General features: G+C 46.6%; 1 protein-coding gene across 1 annotated transcript in view; it reads right to left on the reverse strand.

The window, feature by feature from the left end:
- Positions 1–446: 446 nt before the first annotated feature.
- Positions 447–22,885, reverse strand: part of LOC311124021 (kinesin-like protein KIF1A) — a gene marked incomplete at its 5' end in the record, with an annotated part of 71,424 nt that continues 48,985 nt past the window's right edge. The window contains 7 exons of the mRNA XM_084198241.1: positions 447–507; positions 4,094–4,212; positions 7,405–7,597; positions 8,038–8,196; positions 16,595–16,719; positions 16,938–17,009; positions 17,219–17,419. Coding sequence (XP_084054367.1) covers positions 465–507; positions 4,094–4,212; positions 7,405–7,597; positions 8,038–8,196; positions 16,595–16,719; positions 16,938–17,009; positions 17,219–17,419 — 912 coding nt within the window. The remainder of the gene's footprint in view (positions 508–4,093; positions 4,213–7,404; positions 7,598–8,037; positions 8,197–16,594; positions 16,720–16,937; positions 17,010–17,218; positions 17,420–22,885) is intronic.

A 22,885-nucleotide genomic window follows, 5' to 3' on the forward strand; every position in this document is an offset into this window, starting at 1 on the left:
TCTTACAGTAGCTATGACCAGCCCTCTAGGTCCTTCTTACAGTAGCTATGACCAGCCCTATAGGCCCTTCTTACAGTAGCTATGACCAGCCCTATAGGCCCTTCTTACAGTAGCTATGACCAGGCTCTGATCAAAAGCAACACGCTATACAGGGAATATGGTGCCATTTGGGCATCAGCCTTGGAGAGGAGTTAAACCAGACAGTGAGGCTCACACGGACAGACAGCGGTACAGGCCTGACGGACACACAACGACGATGGAGGCCTCAGGGCCTTGGATACACTGGTGGTCAGCTTGTGATAAACTGGGCGTGTGCAGAAGGAGGAGGAGGAGCAAGTTGGTTACTAGAGTAGGAGGGGGTCAGGGGTCAGCACAGGAGTAAAGGAGTAATGAGGGATCTGGGATCTATATACAGGTTAGTCTCTTTGTGTTCTATTGTCTTGTCTATAAGACGTGTTGTTGATTCACATCCTCATCTGTCCAGCTCTTCTTCTGGAGAGTTTGGACCTGACAGAAACAAGAGGGAGAGAAAACAGTGACTCAAAAGTTTACATTGTACATGTGAGTCATTTAGCAGACACTCTTATCCAGAGAGACTACAGTAGTGAGTCATTTAGCAGACGCTCTTATCCAGAGAGACTACAGTAGTGAGTCATTTAGCAGACACTCTTATCCAGAGAGACTACAGTAGTGAGTCATTTAGCAGACACTATTATCCAGAGAGACTACAGTAGTGAGTCATTTAGCAGACACTCTTATCCAGAGAGACTACAGTAGTGAGTCATTTAGCAGACACTCTTATCAACAGCCACTACAGTAGTGAGTCATTTAGCAGACATTCTTATCCAGAGAGACTACAGTAGTGAGTCATTTAGCAGACACTCTTATCAACAGCCACTACAGTAGTGAGTCATTTAGCAGACATTCTTATCCAGAGAGACTACAGTAGTGAGTCATTTAGCAGACACTCTTATCCTGAGAGACAACAGTAGTGAGTCATTAAGCAGACATTCTTATCCAGAGAGACTGCAGTAGTGAGTCATTGAGCAGACACTCTTATCAACCGCCACTACAGTAGTGAGTCATTTAGCAGACATTCTTATCCAGAGAGACTACAGTAGTGAGTCATTTAGCAGACATTCTTATCCAGAGAGACTACAGTAGTGAGTCATTTAGCAGACTCTCTTATCCAGAGAGACTACAGTAGTGAGTCATTTAGCAGACATTCTTATCCAGAGAGACTACAGTAGTGAGTCATTTAGCAGACACTCTTATCCTGAGAGACTACAGTAGTGAGTCGTTTAGCAGACACTCTTATCCAGAGAGACTACAGTAGTGAGTCATTTAGCAGACGCTCTTATCCAGAGAGACTATAGTAGTGAGTCGTTTAGCAGACACTCTTATCCAGAGAGACTACAGTAGTGAGTCATTTAGCAGACACTCTTATCAACAGCCACTACAGTAGTGAGTCATTTAGCAGACATTCTTATCCAGAGAGACTACAGTAGTGAGTCATTTAGCAGACACTCTTATCCAGAGAGACTACAGTAGTGAGTAATTTAGCAGACGCTCTTATCCAGAGAGACTACAGTAGTGAGTCATTTAGCAGACACTCTTATCAACAGCCACTACAGTAGTGAGTCATTTAGCAGACATTCTTATCCAGAGAGACTACAGTAGTTAGTCATTTAGCAGACACTCTTATCAACAGCCACTACAGTAGTGAGTCATTTAGCAGACATTCTTATCCAGAGAGACTACAGTAGTGAGTCATTTAGCAGACTCTCTTATCCAGAGCCAGTGATGTATTGGGTCGTACACACTACCCTCTGTAGTGCCTTACGGTCGGATGTCGAGCAGTTGCCATACCAGGCGGTGATGCAACCGGTCAGGATGCTCTCGATGGTGCAGCTGGATAACTTTTTGAGGATCTGGGGACCCATGCCAAATCTTTTCAGTCTCCTGAGGGGGAAAAGGTGTTGTCGTGCCCTCTTAACGACTGTCTTGGTGTGTTTGGACCATGATAGTTTGTTGGGGATGTAGACACCAATGAACTTGAAACTCTCGACCCGCTCCACTACAGCCCTGTCGATGTGAATGGGAGTGTGCTTGGCCCTCCCTTTCCTGTAGTCCACGATCATCTCCTTTGTCTTGCTCACATTGAGGGAGAGGTTGTTGTCCTGGCACCACACTGCCAGGTCTCTGACCTCCTCGCTATAGATTGTCTCATCATTGTCGGTGATCAGGCCTACAGCTGTTGTGTCGTCAGCGAACTTAATGATGGTGTTGGAGTCATGGGTGAACAGGGAATAGAGGAGGGGACTAAGCACGCATCCCTGAGGGGCCCAGGTGTTGAGGATCAGCGTGGCAGAGTTACCTACCCTCACCACCTGGGGCGGCCTGTCAGGAAGTCCAGGATCCAGTTGCAGAGGGAGGTGTTTAGTCTCAGGGTCCTTAGCTTAGTGATGAGCTTTGTGGGCACTATGGTGTTGAACGCTGAGCTGTAGTCAATGAACAGTATTCTTACATAGGTGTTCCTTTTGTCCAGTTGGGAAAGGGCAGTGTGGAGTGCGATTGAGATTGCATCATCTGTGGATCTGTTGGGGCGGTATGTGAATTAGAGTGGGTCTAGGGTTTCCGGGATGATGGTGTTGATGTGAGCCATGACCAGCTTTTCAAAGCTCTTCATGGCTACAGACGTGAGTGCTACGGGGCAGTAGTCATTTAGGCAGGTTATCTTCGCATTCTTGGGCACAGGGACTATGGCGGTCTGCTTGAAACATGTAGGTATTACAGACTCAGTCATGGAGAGGTTGAAAATGTCAGTGATGACACTTGCCAGTTGGTCAGCGCATGCTCTGAGTACATGCCCTAGTAATCCGCCTGGCCCCGCAGCCTTGTGAATGTTGACCTGTTTAAAGTTCTTGCTCACATCGGCTACGGAGAGCATGATCACACAGTCGTCCGGAACAGCTGGTGCTCTCATGCATGCTTCAGTGTTGCTTGCCTCGAAGCGAGCATAAAAGGCATTTAGCTCTTCTGGTAGGCTCGCGTCACTGGGCAGCTCGCGGCTGGGTTTTCCTTTGCAGTCCATAATAGTTTGCAAGCCCTACCACATCCGACGAGCGTCAGAGCCGGTGTAGTAGGATTCAAACTTAGTCCTGTATTGCCGCTTTGCCTGTTTGATGGTTCGTCTGAGGGCATAGTGGGATTTCTTATAAGCATCCGGATTAGCTCGGTGCAAGTAATCCATGGCTTCTGGTTGGCATATGTACATACGGTCACTGTGGGAACGACGTCGTCACTTATTGATGAAGCCGGTGACTGAGGTAGCATACTCCTCAATAACATTGGATGAATCACGGAACATATTCCAGGATTACACGTAGGCCAATAGAACTGAGGGTAGTGGCGATTTACTCACTGGCCTCCGAATCCTCATAAGGCACCCCTATCTTCTTTCTCCGTATCTCCGCCTTTTCTTCACGAGAATGACGGGGATTTGGGCCTGGTCTCCGGAAAACAGTATATCCTTCACATCGGACTCATTAAAGAAAAAAATCTTCATCCAGTTCGAGGTTGAGTAATCACTGTTCTGATGTCCAGAAGCTCTTTTCGGTCATAAGAGACGGTGGCAACAACTTTATGTACAAAATAAGTTACAAACAATGTGAAAAAAAACACACAAAATAGCACAGTTGGTTAGGAGCCCGTAAAACGGCAGCCGTCCCCTCCAGCGCCATTATCATGATCCATCAGTGTGTACAGAGCAAGGCACCTAACTCTAATTGCTCCTGTAAGTCGCTCTGGATAAGCGTGTCTGCTAAATGACTAAAATGTAGATGTAAACGTACAGTTCTAATTCAAGTGGGATTTACAATTACATTTTACATTTGAGTCATTTAGCAGACGTTCTTATCCAGGGCAACGTATAAATCAGTGCATTCCACTAACGTAGGTAAAACGACCACAAACGATCATGATCATTGCAAGTAAAACCCAGGCCTTCTTCAAAACAGCCGGTATCTTGAAAGCCAGCGCTACTAAGACTAAAAGGACAATCAACAGATCTAAGTGTGTCAGCCCATGTTACCTGATGGATCCAGCCAGGAGGGGGTTAAATGCATAGAGCCAGTCGTGCATATCCTTGTCGTTGCTGGCTTGGAGCAGTATCCCGCGGTGCTCCGTACACACAGCAAACGTGTTTGGGGTCTGGGGAGAAAACACACAGAGGTACAGTGTTGTTGAAACCAGCCAGCTTCTGAAGGAACGCTTCCCTTTGAGGTTTAGCACGGGGAGGAAAAACATCTGTCTTTTCAAATACTGTAGATATACTGTACACTGAGTGTACAACACGTTAGGAGCACCTTCCTAATATTGAGTTGCACCCCCTTTTGTCCTCAGAACAGCCTCAATTCGTCGGGGCATGGACTCTACAATGCTTCCCACAGTTGTGTCAAGTTGGCTGAATGTTCTTTGGGTGGTGGATCATTCTTGATACACATGGGAAAGCATTTCGCTACACCCGCAATAACATCTGCTAAACATGTGTACGTGACAAATACATTTTGATTTGATTTGATTTGAAACTGTTGAGCGTGAAAAACCCAGCAGTGTCGCAGTTCTTAACACACTCAAACTGGTGCGCCTGGCACCTACTACCATACCCTGTTCAAAGGCACTTTAATATTTTGTCTTGTCCGTTCACCCTCTGAATGGCACACATACACAATCCATGTCTCAACTGTCGCAAGGCTTTAAAAATCCTTCTTTAACCTGGCTCCTCCATTTCATCTACACTGGTGACATCAATAAGGGATCATAGCTTTCACCTGGATTCACCTGGTCAGTCTATGTGATAGAAAGAGCAGGTGTTCCTAATGTTTTGTCCACTCAGTGTGTGTATATATAGGCCTAGATACTTTGTTAATTTCAATTCAACGTACACTACCATTCAAAAGTTTGGGGTCACTTAGAAATGTCCTTGTTTTCGAAAGAAAAAAATTCTTTTTTTGTCCATTAAATTAACATCAAATTGATCAGAAATACAGTGTAGACATTGGTAATGTTACTCAGTGTATGTGTCAAGTAAAAGATGACAGGAGATGGAGATGGTGTTCATGGTAATAGTTAATCTGGTGTTGGTTTACCTGACAAAGACCATGTCAGTCACTTTAAGCTTTATTAACAGAGCACCTACTGGGATCAGCTAAATGGTGAGCAGACATTACTTAGTTTTTTTTTGCTTTATAAAAGGTTATCAACCTTGAGCATGGCCTGCTGATTTAGGAATAAGCAATGTATTGGGCAATGGGCATGCATTCTAAGGGATTGGAACAAGGCCTACTGTAGGTGTCCTCAGGTAAAATGTGTGTAAAGGTGTGTCGGCAGGTAAAAGGTGTCAGGTCAAAGGTGTCAAGTAAAGGTGTGTAAAGGTGTGTCGGCAGGTAAAAGGTGTCAGGTCAAAGGTGTCAAGTAAAGGTGTGTAAAGGTGTGTCGGCAGGTAAAAGGTGTCAGGTAGAGGTGTCAAGTGAAGGTGTGTAAAGTTGTGTTGGCAGGTAATGGTGTGTAAAGGTGTGTTGGCAGGTAATGGTGTGTAAAGGTGTGTCGGCAGGTAAAAGGTGTCAGGTAAAAGGTGTCAGGTAAAGTGGTGTAATGTGTGTAAAGGTGATTCGGCAGGTAAAAGGTGTCAGGTAAAGGTGTGTAAAGGTGTGTTGGCAGGTAAAAGGTGTCAGATAAAAGGTGTCAGATGAAGGTGTGTAAAGGTGTGTAAAGGTGTGTTGGCAGGTAAAAGGTGTCAGGTAAAAGGTGTCAGGTAAAGGTGTGTAAAGGTGTGTAAATGTGTGTCAGCAGGTAAAAGGTGTGTAAAAAGGTGTCCCCAAAGCCAACACCTCCTTTGGCCGCCATTCCTTCCAGTTCTCTGCTGCCAATGACTGGAACAAATTGCAAAAATCTCTGAAGCTGGAGACACTTATCTCCCTCACTAACTTTAAGCATCAGTTGTCAGAGCACCTTACCGATCACTGCACCTGTACACAGCCCATCTGAAATTAGCCCGCCCAACTACCTCATCCCTATATTGTTATTTATTTTGCTAATTTGTACCCCAGTATCTCTATTTGCACATCATCTCTTGCACATCTATCATTCCAGTGTTAATACTAATTGTAATTATTTTGCACTATAGCCTATTTATTGCCTTACCTCCATAACTTGCTACATTTGCACACACTGTATATATATTTATTTCTGTTGTATTTTTGACTTTGTTTTGTTTTACCCCATATGTAACTCTGTGTTGTTGTTTTTATCGCACTGCTTTGCTTTATCTTGGCCAGGTCGCAGTTGTAAATGAGAACTTGTTCTCAACTGGTTTACCTGGTTAAATAAAGGTGAAATAAAAATAATAAATAAATAAAAAGGTGTGTCGGTAGGTAAAGGTTGTCAGGTAAAAGGTGTGTAAAGGTGTGTTGTCAGGTATAGGTGTCAGGTAAAGGTATGTAAAGGTGTGTCGGCAGGTAATGGTGTCAGGTAAAGGTATGTACAAGTGTGTCGGCAGGTAATGGTGTCAGGTAAAGGTATGTCAAGGTGTCAGGTAAAGGTGTGTAAAGGTGTGTCGGCAGGTAATGGTGTCAGGTAAAGGTATGTACAGGTGTCAGGTAAAGGTGTGTAAAGGTGTGTCGGCAGGTAATGGTGTCAGGTAAAGGTATGTCAAGGTGTCAGGTAAAGGTGTGTAAAGGTGTGTCGGCAGGTAATGGTGTCATGTAAAAGTATGTAAAGGTGTGTCGGCAGGTAATGGTGTCAGGTAAAGGTGTGTAAAGGTGTGTCGGCAGGTAATGGTGTCAGGTAAAGGTGTGTAAAGGTGTGTATGCAGGTAATGGTGTCAGGTAAAGGTGTGTAAAGGTGTGTCGGCAGGTAATGGTGTCTTGTAAAAGTATGTAAAGGTGTGTCGGCAGGTAATGGTGTCAGGTAAAGGTGTGTAAAGGTGTGTCGGCAGGTAATGGTGTCAGGTAAAGGTGTGTAAAGGTGTGTCGGCAGGTAATGGTGTCAGGTAAAGGTATGTACAGGTGTGTCGGCAGGTAATGGTGTCAGGTAAAGGTATGTAAAGGTGTGTCGGCAGGTAATGGTGTCAGCAAAAGGTGTGTAAAGGTGTGTCGGCAGGTAATGGTGTCAGGTAGAGGTGTGTAAAGGTGTGTCGGCAGGTAATGGTGTCATGTAAAAGTATGTAAAGGTGTGTCGGCAGGTAATGGTGTCAGGTAAAGATGTGTAAAGGTGTGTCGGCAGGTAATGGTGTCAGGTAAAGGTGTGTAAAGGTGTGTCGGCAGATAATGGTGTCAGGTAAAGGTGTGTAAAGGTGTGTCGGCAGGTAATGGTGTCAGGTAAAGGTGTGTAAAGGTGATGTACCTTAAGCATGGCCTGCTGGTCCTCGCTGTACTCGACATGGGCAGAGGAGAGGTTGAGGATGGCTCTCTCCACGCTGTCTCTCTCTGTATTGTAGATGTAGACGTACGGCCGTCTCACCACCACGTATCGCTTCACCCAGCCGTTGGTGTGAGGCTCCAGGAAATGCAGGTAGCCCTTCTTTGACACGATGGGGCTGGAAGAAAGACCAAGTGCACTACGCGTGTAACTACACTTGATGAGATCCAATATAAAAGGCACAAGACTCAAGTTGAAAATAAAGAGTAGCAAAGCCAAATCTAGAGGATTAATGCCGTCCAGAAACGTTTGTTCTGCCAGAAGAATCAAGATCAAGCCTAAAACGCTAACGAAGGCTGGTGCTGAAGAAATTCAAACTTCCAAAAATTATTTTCAGTGTGAGCAGGTCTTACTTGTTCAGTTGATATGCCTTTCCAACCCTGCACCCATGAAGGACTATTGAGTTGAGAACACCCATTATTAACTCAGCCGGGTCCTGTACATGATTGTCACTGCATTCGATTAGGTCAGTTCCACCACCTTTAATGATAAACCTCTGGAGCCATATACCACTGACTCATTCAGTCAGTCAATCAATCAATCTCTGGAGCCACTCACCTGACCCGGATCTCCTGGATGTCTGGTACAAAGCGGCGTTCCACGGGCTTAACCTCCGGGGCTGCGACCCCACTGGGACCAGGGTGCTTCTTGACCTCTCCGTCCCGCTGTGAACAGATAGGGTTGGGGCTGGCGCAGCGGGAACGAGGCGTGGGAGTTCTGGGGGGACAGACAGAAAAAATAAGATGAGATGAGTAAGTCGGAGCACATGCAGGAATGGCTAAAACGGGGCTCGATCCCCCGTCGCCAGGGGGGTATATGTGGTCCGGAGTTGGGAGCATTAAGCGCTAAACCAGACTCCAGCACCATGTTCAGTCTGTATTTGGACCATAGTTCAGTGTTGCTGAAGCTGCCATGTCCAGAGCTTGGGACTCTAAGGTTCTATCTGCAAAAAATATGATTCTGAGATAATTGGCTTTAGAATTCCGAATGGTGTCAGTAATTCTTATCTTGTATTATTTTGAACTTAACAACATTAATTGGGGTATTTAGCAGTGGTGTAAAGTACTTAAGTAAAAATACTTAAAAGTACTAATTAAGTAGTTTTTGGGGGTATCTGTACTTTACAATTTATATTTTTGACAACTTTTACTTTTACTTCACTACATTCCTAAAGAAAATTATGTACTTTCTACAACTGACATTTTCCCTGACACCCAAAAGTACTCGTTACATTTTGAATGCTTAGCAGGACAGGAAAATGGTCCAATTCATGCACATGTCAAGAGAACATCCCTGGTCACCTCTACTACCTCTGATCTAGCGGACTCACTAAACACAAATGCTTCGTTTGTAAATTATGTCTGAGTGTTGGAGTGTGCCCCTGGCTATCCGTAAATTTAAAAGAAACAAGAAAATGGTGCTGGCTGATTTGAAATAATTTATAATTTTACTTTTGATACTTCAGTATATTTTAGCAATTACATTTACTTTTGATACTTACTTTTGATACCTAAAACCAAATACTTTTAGACTTTTACCCAAGTAGTATTTTACTGGGTGACTTTCACTTTGATTGAGTCATATTCTATTAAGGTATCTTTACTTTGACTCAAGTATGACAATTGGGTACTTTTTCCACCACTTGGTTTTAGGGTATATATACAGTACAGCACCAGTCAAAAGTTTAAGAACTGTCACGGTTCAGACAGACGACCAGAGGACCACAATTGCGTCACACCAGAAAGTTTATTAAAACTTAAGGGAAAAGGGAAGTAGGGAGTGAATGAAGGCTCCAGGGGTAACAGGGATCCCGTCCAATGTGCTGGGTCTGTGCCCCCCCCAGTGGCAGCGATGCGTCCTATGAAGCCGGTGGTGGGTGGTCCAGAAGTCCTGGGGGGGGGAGACACAGACACAACAGGGCGGAATGAAACAAGGCAGCAGTACAGTTCAAGGGAAATCCAAAATACGTAGTAGCAAGGCAGAAGGCTGGTCAGAGTTACCGGGATTGAAGAGTAGTCAGGAGTCGTTATGGCAGAAGCAGGTCTGGATCTCCTGGGGCAGAAGAGTATCCAAAAATCAGGCAGGTCCGGGGTCACAAAACCAGGGTGAGCCAGAAGCGCGAGCAAACAGGTTCCGGGTGTGAGCTTTGCAGACGATCTGACACCGGAGAGCTGAAAGACAGGGCCTTAAATACTGGGAGAGGTAGTGGGTAATGCAGCGCAGCTGGCAGAGTAATTAGAGCAGAGCAGAGCAGGGACAGGTGGAGCTAGTTAGGCTGAGTAGAGAGAGTGGTGAGCAGAGTGGAAGAAAATTAAGGTGGTAACCCGGTGGAGTGAGAGGCTCATGACAGAACCCCCCCCCCAAGGGACGGCCCCAGAAGTCCCAAGAGCAACACCACGCCGGGCGGGAGGAGGGGAGCCGGAGGAGGGCTAGAACTCCTCCGAACGGTCCGAGTGAACGTCCTCATCCTCGGAGGAAGCCGGAGGGCCGTGGTCGGGAGATGGGACAGGTCCCGAGACAGGATCAGGCACAGGACAGGAAGCCGAGCGGGCAGGACGGTTAGGGACCCCTCTGGGGCGGCCCCTACGGATTGCAGGTTGATCAGGATGCCGTTGGTGGAAAGCGGTGATGAGAGTCCTATCCACAATCCGACTAGCTGGCACCCAGGTCCTTTCCTCAGGTCCATAGCCCTCCCAGTCAATGAGGTACTGGAGACCCCTACCCCTCCGTCTGGACCGAAGCAGGCGGCGGACGGTGTAAACCAGACCACCATCGACGAGCCGTGGAGGAGGAGGACAAGGCGCAGCAGGGACCAGCGGACTCTCATGGATGGGCTTAATCTTAGACACATGGAAAGTGGGGTGCACCCTCAGGGAATTAGGCAGTTGGAGCCGGACAGCAGTTGGGCTAATCACTCTTATGATAGGGAATGGGCCAATGAACCGAGGTGCCAGCTTCTGCGACTCCACCCTGAGTGGCAGGTTCTTCGATGACAACCACACCCTTTGACCAACATGGTAGGTGGGAGCAGGAATTCTCCGACGGTTGGCCCCGGTAGTGTAGCTGGCAACGGATCTGAGGAGTGTGGCTCGGGCTTGTGACCAGGTGCGGCGACATCGACGGGCAAAAGCAAGTGCAGATGGGCAAGTAACCTCCTCTTCCTGGCTGGCAAATAGAGGAGGCTGGTATCCATAAACACATTGGAAAGGGGACATACCGATGGCAGAGCAGGTCAGAGAATTGTGTGCGTACTCCACCCATGTCAATTGCTGCGACCAGGAGTGGGGGTTGCGTGAAGTCATGCATCGCAGTGCCTTCTCGAGCTCCTGATTAGCCCGCTCTGACTGCCCATTGGATTGGGGATGGAATCCGGAAGTCAGACTGACTGTGGCTCCCAGCAGGTGACAGAACTCCTTCCAAAAAGCGGAGGAGAATTGTGGACCACGGTCAGAAACTACATCCTTTGGCAGTCCGTGGATCCGGAAGACGTGTTCCAGGACCACCTGGGCGGTCTCCTTGGCGGTTGGGAGCTTGGGGAGGGGAATGAAGTGTGCCATCTTGCTGAAACGGTCAACTATGGTGAGAATGACGGTCATGCCACTTGAAGGGGGCAGCCCCGTGACAAAGTCAAGGGCGATGTGAGACCAGGGACGTCTGGGCACAGGCAGGGGCTGCAGCAATCCGGCTGGGGGCTGGCAGGACGACTTGTGTTGGTTGCAGATGGGGCAGGCTTGGACGAATTCCCGTACATCCTTTCTCAGAGAGGGCCACCAGAACCTCTGGGCGAGCAGGTTGTAAGTGCGGGTGGAGCCAGGGTGACAAGCTAGGCGGGAGTCATGTCCCCACTGAACGACCTGGGACCTCAGGTCTTCGGGGACAAAAAGGCGGTCAGCTGGGCAAGTGCTGGGACCTGGCTGGTTACGGAGAGCCTCCAGCACCTGTTCCTCAACAGCCCAGGTCAGAGCTGCAACGATGCAGGGACTTGGCAGAATCGACACAGGGTCCTTGGAGGGGGTGTCATCCTTCTGGAATTGACGGGAGAGGGCGTCTGGCTTGGTGTTGCGTGATCCAGGCCGGTATGACAGAGTGAAATTAAACCTGGTGAAGAACAGGGCCCAGCGGGACTGCCTGGAGTTCAACCGTTTGGCCGTGCGGATGTACTCCAAGTTCTTATGATCGGTCCAAACGAGAAATGGAATGGTGGACCCCTCCAGCCAGTGACGCCACTCCTCCAAGGCAAGCTTCACAGCCAGCAGCTCACGGTTCCCTATGTCGTAATTGCACTCAGAGGGGGACAACCGACGTGAGAAAAAGGCACAGGGATGGAGCTTCCTATCCTCCGCAGCCCACTGAGAAATCACAGCACCAACTCCCACATCCGAGGCGTCCACCTCCACAATGAATTGCCGGTCCACATCAGGCATCTGGAGGATGGGAGCGGAGGTGAACCTCACCTTGAGGGTACTGAAGGCTTTGTCGGCTGCTGGGGTCCAGGTGAAGGGTTGCTTGGTGCTGGTTAGAGCAGTGAGAGGGGCAGCAACGGTACTGTAGTTCCGGATAAACTTTCTATAGAAGTTAGCAAACCCCAGAAACTGTTGCAGCTTCTTTCTGTTCTCCGGAACTGGCCATGAAGTGACTGCTGATACTTTGGCAGGATCCATTTGGATACTTCCCTCTGCCACTATGTACCCCAGGAAGGCCACTGTCTTGACGTGAAACTCACATTTCTCTGCCTTGGCGTAGAGGGAATTCTCCAGAAGACGATGAAGGACTTGCTGGACATGGCGGGTGTGTTCAGACAGGTTTCTGGAGTAGATTAAGATGTCATCCAGGTAAACGAAGACAAACTTGTTTAACATGTCCCGCAGTACATCATTCACTAGAGCCTGGAACACAGCAGGAGCATTGGTGAGGCCAAAAGGCATAACCAGATACTCGTAGTGGCCTGTTGGTGTATTGAATGCGGTTTTCCATTCATCTCCCTCCCGGATCCGCACTAGGTGGTAAGCGTTTCTGAGATCCAACTTGGTAAAAACAGTGGCTCCCTGGAGCAACTCAAAAGCAGAGGTGAGCAGAGGCAGAGGGTAACGGTTTTTCACTGTGATGTCGTTGAGTCCCCTGTAGTCGATGCAGGGGCGAAGAGATCCGTCCTTCTTCCCCACAAAGAAGAAGCCAGCACCAGCAGGAGATGAAGATGAACGGATTAATCCTGCGGACAGAGAGCCATTGATGTAGTCCTCCATGGACTTTCTTTCAGGAGCAGACAACGAATAAAGACGACCCTTTGGAGGAGCTGTTCCAGGGAGGAGGTCGATGGCACAGTCGTACGGTCGGTGAGGGGGCAGAGATGTGGCTCTTGCTTTGTTAAACACCTCTCTGAGACCATGGTAGCATTCTGGGACATTGGAGAGGTCAGGAGCGGAGTTAGTAGGTACTGGCCGAGGGGGTAGTGCGGCAGCAAGCAGGCAGGTTCGGTGGCAGTCCTCTCCCCACTCCCTGATCACCCCGGTCACCCAGTCGAGCTGAGGGTTGTGCCGGCGGAGCCATGGGTAACCCAGGATGAGGGGTTGGCCTGGAGAGGGGAGCAGGTGAAACTGGATAGTTTCTTGATGGTTTCCGGACAGACCCATCGAGACCGGGGCCGTGACATGAGTGACCGATCCGAGTAAGTGTCCGTCCAGTGCCCGGGCAGGAATAGGAGGTGTCAAACGGAGGTTCTCCAGTCCCAGTTGGCGTGCCAGCTTGATGTCCATTATGTTGGCTTCGGCGCCAGAATCCACCAGAGCAGCCAGGGTGCGAGTTGAGTCAGAGAGGCGGAGGTGAACTTGCAGCAGGGGTTTGCGGTCGGAGGACTGGATGGTCATTGAACTCAAACGGACTCCCCCTATGCCCGGTGAGCTTCGGCCCTTTAAAGGGCAGGTTACCACACGATGTCCATCACCTCCACAATAGAGGCAGAGGTTTGAGGTGAAGCGGCGCTGGCGCTCTGCAGGAGTGAGAGAGGCTCGCCCAATCTCCATAGGCTCAGACTGATCAAGCTGACCTGGGTGAGTGGCAGTAGATGACAGGAGCCCAGTCGGATCTCTCCGAATGCCGGTAGTAGGTGGACCTTGGCGCCCCCTCTCACGACGACGGGTCTGTATCCTTCTGTCGATCCTGACAGTCAGTGCGATGGCTTCATCAAGAGTGGAAGGCAGTTCATGGGAGACCAACTCGTCCTTGATATAGTCAGCCAAACTATGGAAGAACGCGTCCACCAACGATGGTGTGTTCCAAGAACTTCGGCTAGCCAGGGTTCGGAAGTCGATGGAATGGTCTGCGACTGTACGTCTGCCTTGTCGAATACTGAACAGTTCACGAGACGCCTCTGCGGTTGGTGAATCCAGGTCAAACACCTTCAGCATCTCCTCAGCAAACAGGTCGAAGGTTGCACATGCGGGGGTTTGACGTTCGAACTCTGCTGTTCCCCAGAGTCGAGCTCGGCCCGTCAGGTGAGTGATGGCATACCCAACTTTAGCCCCCTCCGTGGCGAAGGTCCTTGGCTGCAAGGAGAACTGAAGTCGGCAGCTAGTCAGGAATGGCCGGACCTGGGTTGAATCGCCGTTGAACCGCTCGGGGTTTCCAATCTTGGGTTCCGGAGCAGCGGCTGCAATGACCGGGGCAGGTAACTCGGGGGCAGGGCTGGTGGGCAGACTGGCTGGGGTAAGGTTGGTGAGGAGTTGAATGATCATGGCGAGTTGTTGTTGCTGCTGCTGGAACTGCTGCTCATGCTCATCGGTTTCCATGTCGGGGAAAGTGTGCGCTGAGTCCATAATGGTCAGATCGTACTGTCACGGTTCAGACAGACGACCAGAGGACCACAATTGCGTCACACCAGAAAGTTTATTAAAACTTAAGGGAAAAGGGAAGTAGGGAGTGAATGAAGGCTCCAGGGGTAACAGGGATCCCGTCCAATGTGCTGGGTCTGTGCCCCCCCCAGTGGCAGCGATGCGTCCTATGAAGCCGGTGGTGGGTGGTCCAGAAGTCCTGGGGGGGGGAGACACAGACACAACAGGGCGGAATGAAACAAGGCAGCAGTACAGTTCAAGGGAAATCCAAAATACGTAGTAGCAAGGCAGAAGGCTGGTCAGAGTTACCGGGATTGAAGAGTAGTCAGGAGTCGTTATGGCAGAAGCAGGTCTGGATCTCCTGGGGCAGAAGAGTATCCAAAAATCAGGCAGGTCCGGGGTCACAAAACCAGGGTGAGCCAGAAGCGCGAGCAAACAGGTTCCGGGTGTGAGCTTTGCAGACGATCTGACACCGGAGAGCTGAAAGACAGGGCCTTAAATACTGGGAGAGGTAGTGGGTAATGCAGCGCAGCTGGCAGAGTAATTAGAGCAGAGCAGAGCAGGGACAGGTGGAGCTAGTTAGGCTGAGTAGAGAGAGTGGTGAGCAGAGTGGAAGAAAATTAAGGTGGTAACCCGGTGGAGTGAGAGGCTCATGACAAAGAACACCTACTCATTCAAGGGTATTCCTTTATTTGTACTATTTTCTACATTGTAGAATAATAGTGAAGACATCAAAACTATGAAAAAACACATATGGAATCATGTAGTAAGCAAAAAAGTGCTAAATAAATCTAAATATATTTTACATTTGAGATTCGTTAAATAGCCACCCATTGCCTTGATGAAAGCTTTGCACACTCTTGGCATTCTCTCAACCAGCTTCATGAGGTAGTCACCTGGAATGCATTTCAATTAACAGGTGTGCCTTGTTAAAAGTTAATTTGTGGAATTTATTTCCTTCTTAATGTGTTTGAGCCAATCAGTTGTGTTGTGACAAGGTAGGGGGGATATACAGAAGATAGCCCTATTTGGTAAAAGACCAAGTCCATATTATGACAAGAACAACTCAAATAAGCAAAGAGAAATGACAGTCCATGATTCCTTTAAAGGTCAGTCAATACGGAACATTTTTAGAACTTTGAAAGTTTCTTCAAGTGCAGTCGAAAAAACCATCAAGCGCTATGATGAAACTGGCTCTAATGAGGACCGCCATAGGAATGGAATACCTCGAGGTTCCTCTGCTGCAGAGGATAAGTTCATTAGAGTTACCAGCCTCAGAAATTGCAGCACAAATAAATTCTTCACAGAGTTTAGGTAACAGACACATCTCAACATCAACTGTTCAGAGGAGACTGTGTGAATCAGGCCTTCATGGTCGAATTGCTGCAAAGAAACCACTACTAAATGACACCAATAAGAATAAGAGACTTGCTTGGGCCAAGAAACATGAGCAATGGACATTAGACCGGTGGAAATTTGTAATTAGGTCTGGAGTCCAAATTGGAAATGTTTTGTTCAAACCGCCGTGGCTTTGTGAGACGCGGTGTGGGTGAACGGATGATCTCCGCATGTGTGGTTCCCACCGTAAAGCATGGAGGAGGAGGTGTTATCGTGTGGGTGTGCTTTGCTGGTGACAATGTCTGTGATTTATTTAGAATTCAAGGCACACTTAACCAGCATGGCTACCACAACATTCTGCAGCGATACGCCATCCCATCTGGTTTGGGCTTAGTGGGACTCTCATTTGTTTTCAACAGGACAGTGACCCAACACACCTCCAGGCTGTGTACGGGCTATTATACCAAGAAGGAGAGTGATGGAGTACTGCATCAGATGACCTGGCCTCCACAATCCCCCGACCTCAACCAAATTGAGATGGTTTGGGATGAGTCAGATCGCAGATAGAAGGAAAAGCAGCCAACAAGTGCTCAGTATATGTGGGAACTCCTTCAAGACTGTTGGAAAAGCGTTCCAGGTGAATCTGGTTGAGAGAATGCCAAGAGTGTGCAAAGCTGTCATCAAGGCAAAGGGGGGCTATTTGAAGATTCTCAAATATAAAATTTACTTTGATTTGATTTGATTTTACAATGTAGAAAATAGTAAAAATAAAGAGAAAGCTTTGAATGAGTAGGTGTTCTAAAACTTTTGACTGGTAGCGTAAGTAAAGAGCATTGAACAAAACAAGGCTAATAACTCCATTTTGACAAAAATTCTGATAAAACCTTATAGTCCATCTGTTACTGTCATGTCATGCAAAGAGTGTCTCTTAGGAGCGTGTTATTACTGACCTGAGTCCTTCAGTCTTGGGGTAGCATCCCTCCACCAGTGAGGGGCATGTCGAGGAGGGGGTGAGGGTGTTGAGGGCCGTGGCAGAGGTCGACTCCCTCAGCAGAGTCATTGACATCTCAGACAGCTGGAAACACACACACACACACACACACACACACACACACACACACACACACGCACACACACAAACAGCATGTCTGGAAAAAGCTCACTGAGAAAAATGATAACCTGTCACTTACCTATTCATAGTTTCCTCAAATCTAAGTACTTCAAACAGTATACAGTATACAGTATATATATATATATACAGCATACAGACATGTAAAGTAGGAGGAGGCCTACCTTGCTTTCACTGGCGCTGACACACACGTGGCTGTACTCTCTGTTGAAGGAGTGGGAGAGCAGCCGCAGACACTGGTGGAAAAGAGATAAGAGAGTGCTTTACGTTTCAGAGCTTCAGGGGCTTTACACAAATGTTTATCCAGAGTGGTTTACTAAAGACAAGGCTGACTGGGCACACACGTACAACATTTTAAAGGGACACTCGAGCAAGAATGGGAATATTTGAGAAACAACAATAATAACTAACTTCTATCAAGTTTTTAAAGAACACAGACACTGACCTTAATGGCTAGCTCTCGCTGCCTCTCATCTGCGGTGGGGCCCTGGGTGGGGCCCTGGGTGGGGCCCTGGGTGTGGCCCTCAGAGGGCTGAGGGGACTCACTCTGCTCTTCACTCACACAGGACAACAACCCATCCTGAGCCAGCAGCAGGCTGGACTCTAACTTGTCCCTCAGGAGCAGGTGATGTCTAGTCTTCTCCACCTGTAGAGAAACAAACCAGACAAACATCATTACTGAAATAACTGCCGGGATATGAACCCAGCTCTCCCACAGGAGAAACCAACGTCTTTACCATTAGACCAAGAGGAAATCCAACAGACCCATGGATGACGCAATAGCCGCTAAACTGCACACCCGCCCTATTCACCCTGGATGCTTTCCGTTGACTACAGCTCGGCTTTCAACACCATGGTGCCCCGCAAGCTCATCACTAGTCTCAGGGCCCTGGGACTTAACCCCTCCCTGTGCAACTCGGACCTAGACTTCCTGACAGGCCGCCCCCAGGTGGTGAGGGTAGGCAACAACACCTTCGCCACACTGATCCTCAACATGGGGGGCGTGCTCAGCCTTCTCCTGTACTCCCATGACTACACACTACTCCAACTCTATCATCAAGTTTGCTGACAACACACCAGTGGTAGATCACCAACAACAACGAGACAGCCTACATTTTACATTTGAGTCATTTAGCAGACGCTCTTATCCAGAGCGACTTACAGGAGCAATTAGGGTTAAGTGCCTTGCTCAAGGGCACATCGATAGATTTTTCACCTAGTCGGCTCGGGGGATTAGAACCAGCGACCTTTCGGTTACTGGCACAACGCTCTTAACCACTAAGCTACCTGCCGCCCCCAGGCAGGAAGTTAGTACATTTTTACATTTTAATTTATTTAGCAGACACTCTTATCCAGAGCGACTTACAGTTAGTGAGCGCATACATTTTCATAATGGCCCCCCATGGGAAACGAACCCACAACCCTGGCGTTGCAAGCGCCATGCACTACCAACTGAGCTACAGGAGGACTACAACTGAGCTGTTGGTGCCCCAACATCGCTGTTAGTGAGCATTTTCTCTTTGCCAAGATCATCCATCCACCTCACAAGTTGTGGCATATCAAGAAGCTGATTAAACAGCATGATCATTACACAGGTGCACCTTGTGCTGGGGACAATAAAAGGCCACTCTAAAATGTGCAATTTTGTCTCACAACACAATGCCACAGATGTCTCAGGTTTTGAGGGAGCGTGCAATTGGTATGCTGATTGCAGGAATGTCCACCAGAACTGTTGTCGGGTAATTGAATGTTAATTTCTCTACCATAAGCCGCTTCCAACGTCGTTTTAGGGAATTTGGCAGTATGTCCAACCGGCCTCACAACCGCAGACCACGTATAACCACGCCAGCCCAGGACCTCCACATCCGGCTTCTTCACCTCCGGGATCATCTGAGACCAGCCACCCAGACAGCTGATGAAACTGAGGATGATTTCTGTCTGTAATAAAGAGCGTGGCCCAGCCAAAGCCCAGACTTGAATCCCATTTAAAATCTGTGGAAAGACTTCAAGATTGCTGTTTACCTCCCCAATCTAACTTAACAAAGCTTGAGAAAATCTGCGAGGGAGAATGTGATAAAATCCCCAAATCCAGATGTGCAAAGCTGATACAGACATACCAAAGACGACTCAAAGCTTTAATCACTGCCAAAGGTGCTTCTACAAAGTACAGTGGTTCCTCAATAAATGAAAAATGTTGAGCTTATGCCGCAACCATTTGTGGTAGATGGTGGCAGATTGTGGTAAATTGCGTCATTCTGTCATTGCACCACACTACCACAAGGGGGAGTCAGAACGCTGATCTATCGGTAGTCTGAACTGTGACACAAATTGTTATGTAACAGTGTTGCTTCCGTCCCTCTCCTCGCCCCTACCTGGGCTTGAACCAGGGACCCTCTGCAATACATCGACAACAGTCACCCTTGAAGCACCGTTACCCGTCGCTCCACAAAAGCCGCGGCCCTTGCAGAGCAAAGGGAAACAACTACTTCAAGGTCTCAGAGCGAGTGACGTCACCGATTGAAACGCTACTAGCGCGCACCGCTAACTAGCTAGCCTTTTCACACCGGTTACACTAAGTTAATGGAGGTGTGAATGTCTTAGTCCAAGAGTCTCTCTTCTCTGGCACTAGATTCCTGCATCAGGCAACAACAACAAAAAATAGCTGGCGGGTGGTCCCGGAGTTGAGAGAGAACTTGGGTAAATACAATGCCGCAATTACACTTGACAAGTGGACTGATGATTTTTTTGAAAAATAGGCACAGCGGGCTTTTGGTTTCTCTCCCACTAAAAACAGACAGACATAATTCTAAATAACAAACTGGCTTTATTTACCACAGTGTGAAAGAGTGATAGCCCCTCTATTTAAAGTTAATTTCTGAAACACGAAGTCCTTCTTTGCTGATGTGAAGAAGAAACGGAATGAAAGATGTTTGGCTAAATGGCATATTATTATTATTATTACAGTGGGGGAAAAAAAGTATTTAGTCAGCCACCAATTGTGCAAGTTCTCCCACTTAAAAAGATGAGAGAGGCCTGTAATTTTCATCATAGGTACACGTCAACTATGACAGACAAATTGAGAGAATTTTTTTTCTCCAGAAAATCACATTGTAGGATTTTTAATGAATTTATTTGCAAATTATGGTGGAAAATAAGTATTTGGTCAATAACAAAAGTTTCAAAATGGCATATTATTATTACTATATTATTAAAGAGAGTCCAGCGAGGATAGGGAGAGGTAAAAGGGTTGCCCATATTTTCAAGATCTGAGCTACTTCAATTAGTTATGAAATGTACTCCTTTATTTAGACAATTTAATGTATTCATTTAGGCTTGGCTTATTTAGTCGGCTATTCTCTCTCAACTCCGGGACCACCCGTCAGCTGATTTTTTAGTGCGATAGGAGAGAGACTGACTGAAACATTCACACCTCCATTCATTTACAAAAAGACTAATAGCTCGGCTAGGTGTGAAGAATCCCCCAGTTTGTGCCACAGTTTAGACTACTGATAGATGCTGCGGTCAGTCAGAGTTGAGTCCTATTGTAAAGTGTAGCCTAACGGCCAAAAAAGGGCAAACTTGCAACTTGTATTCGATGCTTAAGTCCTCTAAAGGTTTACATTTCTAACTCAATATCACAGACCAGATTTACCCTAACGAAAAATGCATCAACCCCTACAAATATATTAATTTATTATAATCCACATAACATTTCAAATGAAATTAGCTGTAGCGAGAGGAGAGACTGCATGCTAAAGACAATCAGAAAAGAATGTGCCTTTAACCCTGCATTATAATATAACTTATTTTGAACGAAAGCCAGGAATGAGTGAGTCACTCAGCCCTATGCTGTCCCTGCTTCTGTTGCCTATGTGAGTGTTTGTGATCACCAAGCCTCATGCAACCACAAAATGTCATGAAGCAATTTCACAAATCTGGCTGTTTTTAAACTTTGCTATGCTGTATTAAAGGCTTTACACATTTTTTCATTAGAACAGACTCTGTGGTATTACTTAGACTTGATTTAGTATTGTTTACACTGTTCCAAACTGACAGATCAATTATATTGTAATCTATCAGCACCTGTTTGTCATGCAACGGTAACTCTTGTGCTTTTGAAAATAATTTACATGAGGCCTTATTCACATGATATGTCTAAAATACTTACAGTACCAGTCAAAAGTTTGGACACACCTACTCATTCCAGGGTCTTTCTTAATTTTTACTATTTTCTACATTTGGTAAAAGACCAAGTCCATATTATGGCAAGAACAGCTCAAATAAGCAAAGAGAAACGACAGTCCATCATTACTTTAAGAAATGAAGGTCAATCAATTCCCGAAAATTTCAAGAACTTTGAAAGTTTCTTCAAGTGCAGTCACAAAAACAATCAAGCGCTATGATGAAACTGGCTCTCATGAGGACCGCCACAGGAATGGAAGACCCAGAGTTACCTCTGCTGCAGAGGATAAGTTCATTAGAGTTACCAGCCTCAGAAATTGCAGCCAATATAAATGCTTCACAGACTTCAAGTAACAGACACATCTCAACATCAACTGTTCAGAGGGGACTGTGTGAATCAGGTCTTCATGGTCGAATTACTGCAAAGAAACCACTACTAAAGGACACCAATGCGCCAAGAAACACGAGCAATGGACATTAGACCGGTGGAAATGTGTCCTTTGGTCTGGAGTCAGAATTGTAGATTTTTGGTTCCAACCACTGTGTCTTTGTGAGACGCAGTGTAGGTAAACAGATGATCTCCGCATGTGTAGTTCCTACCATAAAGCATGGAGGAGGAGGTGTTATGGTGTGGGGGTGCTTAGCTGGTGACACTGTCTGTGATTTTTTTTAGAACTCAAGGCACACTTAACCAGCATGGCTACCACAGCATTCTACAGCGATATGCCATCCCATCTGGTTTGGGCTTAGTGGGACTATCATTTGTTTTTCAACAGGACAATGACCCAACACACCACCAGGCTGTGTAAGGGCTATTTGACCAAGAAGGAGAGTGATGGAGTGCTGCATCAGATGACCTGGCCTCCACAATCCCCCAACCTCAACCCAATTGAGATGGTTTGGGATGAGTCGGACCGCAGAGTGAAGGAAAAGCAGCCAACAAGTGCTCAGCATATGTGGGAACTCCTTCAAGACTGTTGGAAAAGCATTCCAGGTGAAGCTGGTTGAGAGAATGCCAAGAGTGTGCAAAGCTGTCATCAAGGCAAAGGGGGGTTATTTTAAGATTCTCAAATATAAAATATACTTTAATTTGTTTAACACTTTTTTTGTTTACTACATGATTCCATATGTGTTATTTCATAGTTTTGATGTCTTCACTATTATTCTACAATGTAGAAAATAGTCCAAATAAAGAAAAACCCTTGAATGAGTAGATGTGTCCAAACTTTTGACTGGTACTGTATATCCACTAGTCTAATAAATAATCACATTTTTACGTTCAATTATTTCATTAACCTATATAGTGTTATTTCAAGTTATATAATTAGAGCAGATGCAAAAGCGATTTGGAGTTGTTGAACAGGAGTGACAAAATGTATTACAACTGAATGATGAGGATGAAGAAGAAGAGAGTGATTGAATTTAGAACAATAGTGTCAGAATTGCTCTTCCTCTGTCCCGTGCGCACACTAACAAAAATACACTTTTTTTGGTTTCTACTTTGTCAGAAGAAATTGTAACTGGACCGTAGCTTATTACTTAAACTTAAACTTAAATTATTACTAAAACTGTTGTTGCACTGTAAGGTTTTTATTCTAAGAGAAACTAAAATGGTCTGTTATATTCCATTATATTCTTAAAATATATGTTTTGACTGAATTTATGCAAGTTATGTCTGCTAAATTAACAAGTTGATGGCGAAGCTATAAAACACAAAAAAATAAAAAAATAAGAAGGTTTCACATATTTCCAAGACCTGAGCTATTTAATGTAGGTGTTTAATTTATTACATTTACTTGTGGAATGACGCCGAATACAGTGGCTTGTGAAAGTATTCACCCCCTGCCGATGAAAAACATCCCCACAGCATGATGCTGCCACCACCATGCTTCACTGTGGGGATGGTGTTCTCGGGGTGATGAGAGGTGTT

The sequence above is a fragment of the Coregonus lavaretus genome, assembly GCF_964263955.1.
Source record: "Coregonus lavaretus genome assembly, contig: HAP1_SCAFFOLD_1363, whole genome shotgun sequence".
In the NCBI taxonomy this organism is placed as follows: domain Eukaryota; kingdom Metazoa; phylum Chordata; class Actinopteri; order Salmoniformes; family Salmonidae; genus Coregonus; species Coregonus lavaretus.